This window comes from Apium graveolens, chromosome 7, assembly GCF_009905375.1.
Source record: "Apium graveolens cultivar Ventura chromosome 7, ASM990537v1, whole genome shotgun sequence".
Lineage (NCBI taxonomy): Eukaryota > Viridiplantae > Streptophyta > Magnoliopsida > Apiales > Apiaceae > Apium > Apium graveolens.
In genome coordinates this window covers 100,978,888-100,983,724 of record NC_133653.1, presented here as the reverse complement: position 1 = coordinate 100,983,724, position 4,837 = coordinate 100,978,888, and the positions used below count along the sequence as shown (strand labels likewise).

The window sequence follows — 4,837 nt, the reverse complement described above, 5'->3', positions numbered from 1 at the left end:
GTACTCTAAAACGCTGATCTGAAACGGTTTTTCTTTTTCTGTCCCTTTGAAGTGTATCTTTCAAGTTCAATGATTGGTCTTCAGGAGGGACTTCAGGTGGAGGAAACAAGCACTTCGGCTTTAAGGCCGGTTATTTGGGCAGCTCACGATCACCGCGGGTCGAGGGGTCGGCGGCAATTTTTGCCATCAACTCCTTTACCTGAGTCGGTCCGGCGGTTCCCGGATCAAGCTCTTCCACAATCATCTTCTGGTTGGATTTGTTAAAGCAAAGCTCCTTCTAGCGCCAAATGATGTTCCAACAATATTATTATATTATTAGACTATAATTTTAGGAGATTGTCTCTTTACTATAATTTGTCAACCCCTTCAAATGAGGTTGTTGTCTTGTATTTATACTAAGTCCCAAATGGGCTTTTTCCTTACAAAGTGGGCCTTCTTGGGCTTTACATTATGTTTTACAATTATTCTAACTATGATTCCTTTGGGCCGTCTTGTCTTGGTCCAACAGTGGCCATATTTTTCAGTGCAAAGGGTAGGACGTGAATCATGAATAATATACACCCCTGGGACGGCATTACAAAAAAAAGCCTGGTACAAAAACAACTCATTTATCCCTCTTCTCCTATGGAATCGGATTAATCTAGCTGGATATTCAATTTTTTATGTGGATTACTCCCCCCTCCTCTTTTTATTTAATTATCATTTAACTTTTCTGCACATAGTTTATATTGTTTTAACTTTGATAGTAAAAATATTTATGTTTAAGATATTTTTTTTGAGAATTTTAGTACACATATTTTTATTCACAGAAAAAAATTAAAAATATATTATTTTTACTATACGATCAATGTACCTTGACCCCTATATGCACGGAAAACCATTTCTGTGAAATGATGGAAACTTATATTTGGTGGCTCGTTTCATCACAAATGGACCTATAAATTTTTTGACAATGCAACAAACTCTGACTGCTTTTTGAAAGCCCATAAGAGGCCTTTACATTAAGGAGTTAGATACTAACTTATTCATGTTTCAATTCTATTATGAGATGAACATCTAATGGATACGAGAGTCCATGGTCTTTTAATAGAAAGGCACTTATTATAATAAGTCTTTTAATAGAAAGGCGCTTATTATAATAAGGATGTAGAAGGGAGATAATCACAGCTGTATCAATCGAATTTGTGGATTCAAATTCACGATCTACGAAAAGGACTTATGTCAGACAAAATCATTAGGGAACTTTATAGGGAGCTATGTGGAATCATGCAAATATAATCTAGTTGGAGGATGGAGAGAATACATGAGAGTTAGAGTAAATATTTATCTATTAAAATCGTTAAAAATATGCAAGAAGATTCGTAAAGCTGATGATGAGTTGTAGTGGATAGCGTTTAAATATGAGAATTATTATAAGAAAATGGTTAATTGATATCACCCCTTTCATATTGGTTACAATGGTGACCGATATTAAAGAAGTCATTTACATCTGTTTTACAATAATTGATGTTAAAATAGTTTTTAGACATCAGTTGTAATTAAAATCGACGTCTAAACTAGTTTTAAAAAATATAAAAAAATACGATGATCTCTCTTTTCCACACTTCCTCCTTGAAAACATTTCCCCCGTTTCTTTTTCATTTCCCCCTTCAAATAATTAATCCTTTCCATTTTCTAAAACTTAATCACTAATTCATTACTCGAACCCTTACTTCACTCACTCAAAAATCCTAATTATCTCAAACCCCTAAATTCAAACCTAAAAACCCTCAAATTCAAACCCTAGATTTCAAAGCCCAGTTATTGAACCTTAATTAGGTTGAACGCTAACTTTGTTTTTTGTTAATTAGTTGTAAATGAGGCTTTGGATTGGTAGATTGGTAGCAAAGGAGGTTTTATCTCTCTCGAATCACTCAAATTAGAAAATATATTTATAATTTTTGTTTCACAATGCACATTTTGGTTTTTAATTGATTTTTTTTAATATATTGGTTAATTAGTGAGTTTGGGTCATCTTCAAAATAAGTGATTTTTCAGATTTAACATTAGAGATATACGAATTCTAATTATATCGAATAGTAGCTTTTTCTTTCAAATAAAACACTCGATTTTTGTTAATTGGGTGCAGAGGAAGGTTTAGGTTGGTTGATTGTGTTGATACATGTGGTGACTCAAACTCTGCTCTACGATATGGATTTGTCCCTTTTTTTAATAAGGGTAAGTTGTTAAATCTTTTATAATCGGAGATAAGCAACTTCTAAATCAATAGGTACATATTTAAATTATCTTGTTTTATGATGACTTCACTAAAGGTAGGGTCCGATCTAATAAACATTTAAAGAAGGAAATCAGACCCATATTGATTACTTGTTCTCGAATAATTACGTTTGACTTAATCCCCTATAAATAAGGGTACGTAACTATATTGTATGGAAGGAATCAACTCTTGCGAAATAGAAAGAATTCGACATTTGCTCTTACTTGTAATTCGACAATCCATACGATATTAGACATCCCCAAATTCAAAATCCTAATCCCCAAACGTCTTATGTCCTGACATCAACTAATGTCCAACGCCGTCCCCTATGTCAACTAACGCCCAATGTCATTCGTCGTCACAATTTCAGCAATCCTCTCCGAATTTGTTTTCACAAAATTCCTCCGTTAACATATAACATGTAATGTTGTTGAGTTTGTTAGGAGAATGTAAAAGATCGTGCATAAAAATGTTACAAGTGTAGTCTCAATAAAATATATTTTTCATAGAATATAATTTGTTATTCAACGCAGTTTGTTACTCGCTTATCTCGTATACTTTTTTATTATTTTAATACTTAAATGTTGGAAGTCAAAAAAAACAAAAAAAAAAACATTTTTGGTTGTGGTTTATCGAACCGGGCCGGGTCAAAATAGTGAACTCATTTGATTGTCTCCCCTCACCGACCAGCCATCGGCTTCTCCATCCTCTTTCACGCACTCTCTCACACACAAAATCACAAAATTTGCTTTCTAGGTTTCAATTCCACTGTCTCACGGCCTTCAATTCCAATGGTATCTCTCTCTCTCTCTCTGTATCTCTTTGTACATATGTGTGCATATATTTGTATTCTTGCTCCTTAATTTTAACTACAATTCTTGATTAATTTTTTGTTGTTTCCTTGATTTCATCTACTTTGCTTGAACTTGCATTCACCTCAATTTAGATCTACGCCAATGATATTATGATGTTTGTATTAAGCATTTTTTATCCGAAACTGATTTAAAAGTGTGCATATTTAAATTTGCAGCTATTTTAAATTTGGAACTTGAACATTGATCTAAAAGTGCCTATATTGTTGTGATATCTTGAAAGTTGGTTGTGCCCGTGTTGCGAAATGGGTTTGTGTATTTAGACCTGTTAAGAGAGTACTTGAGGGATTTGTAAGGATTTCGTAAACATAGAAGATCAAGAAATTTAAAATGTTTGGGGCCGTCCATTTTGGAATAATGGCGGCCTTAGTCGTGTTGTTTGTACCAATGGGATTGGCTGGTTGGCACCTTAGCCGGAATAAAGTTCTTTTTTTCAGCGGTATACTCTTTATTGCACTTTTTGTTGGTGTTCATCTATCGCCTTATTTCACTTCTGTATCCAGTTTTGTTAATACATTTCCGACTGCATCCTCCTCCGTGCCTGTATTATACGAACAAGAAGATAATATTTGCATGTCTGTATTGCAATTGCATCATGTCAAATATAAGTTTGACTCGGGGAAAAAGGCTGGACCCTTAAATGATTCGAGAGTTCCTGAAGATTTGTCGTGGCATTGGGATAATCATAGCCTCTGCGAATTTCATAAGTTGAGTAAGGTTGATGCATCTGATTTGTTAAATGGATCATGGGTGGTTGTGGCAGGGGATTCTCAAGCACGGTTATTTGTCGTTTCCTTGTTGGATTTAGTTTTAGGTCCTGAAAAGATGGAATCGGTTCGTGGGGATTTGTTTAAGAGGCATAGTAATTATCAGGCTGTTATTGATGGCATTGGGTTAAAGTTGGATTTTCTGTGGGCTCCTTACGCAAGAAATTTGACGGAGATAATAATGGAATTTATGGGAAACAAGACTTACCCTGATGTTTTGGTGATAGGTGCTGGGCTTTGGGATATGCTGAGGATTACAAATTCGACCGAGTACGGAAGTTCGTTACAACAGTTAAATACTTATTTGGTGTCTTCATTACCGGTTTCTCCTGAATATAGGACAAGTGACCCAATCACAGGAACTGTTCCTGTCCCGACGCCTCATTTCTTTTGGCTTGGTTCTCCAACATTAATAAATAGAATGCTAAATACAGAGGAAAAGAAAGTAAAGATGACTGATGCCATGTATGCTGCTTACGAAAGGGAAATGTACCAAAGTAAACTCTTGCGTCAATCTGGTGGGCCCGCTTTTTTACTTGATATCAAGTTGTTGAGTCAAAAATGTGGGGATCGATGTACGGAAGATGGAATGCACTACAACAATGCTGTTTATGAAACCGCTGTTCATATTATGCTGAATGCATTAATAATTGAATCTCAACAGAAGCTTTAACAGTGGAAGCTTTTCCTAGCGGATAGCACACTTTTATCTTAAGAAAATTGGAATTCTGATAGTTCTCTAAAGGTCCTGCAGATCTTGCGTACATCTTTTCTGGTGCTCGTCTTTACTGCAAGTTAACAAAATTGTAAAATTTTGAATAGTTTAACATTTTCCATTTGTTCTTTATTTGCTTCACTTCATCTTCTTCTATATGTATCATTTGTACAAACTCACTCAACTTGTGTTTCATAGATAAAAAATATATAACCCCTTACCATAA

At 34.8% G+C, this 4,837-nt stretch overlaps 1 protein-coding gene across 1 annotated transcript; it reads left to right on the top strand.

The window, feature by feature from the left end:
- The first annotated feature begins 2,897 nt into the window (after window positions 1-2,897).
- On the top strand, window positions 2,898-4,837 carry LOC141672114 (protein ALTERED XYLOGLUCAN 9). Its single transcript, XM_074478607.1, has 2 exons — window positions 2,898-3,051; window positions 3,288-4,837. The coding sequence occupies exon 2, from the start codon at window positions 3,460-3,462 to the stop codon at window positions 4,567-4,569; it is 1,110 nt and encodes a 369-aa protein (XP_074334708.1). The 5' UTR covers window positions 2,898-3,051; window positions 3,288-3,459; the 3' UTR covers window positions 4,570-4,837.

Excerpts from the sequence above, each read along its gene's own strand:
- LOC141672114 (XM_074478607.1), top strand. The coding sequence starts at position 3,460 with ATGTTTGGGGCCGTCCATTTTGGAATAATGGCGGCCTTAGTCGTGTTG.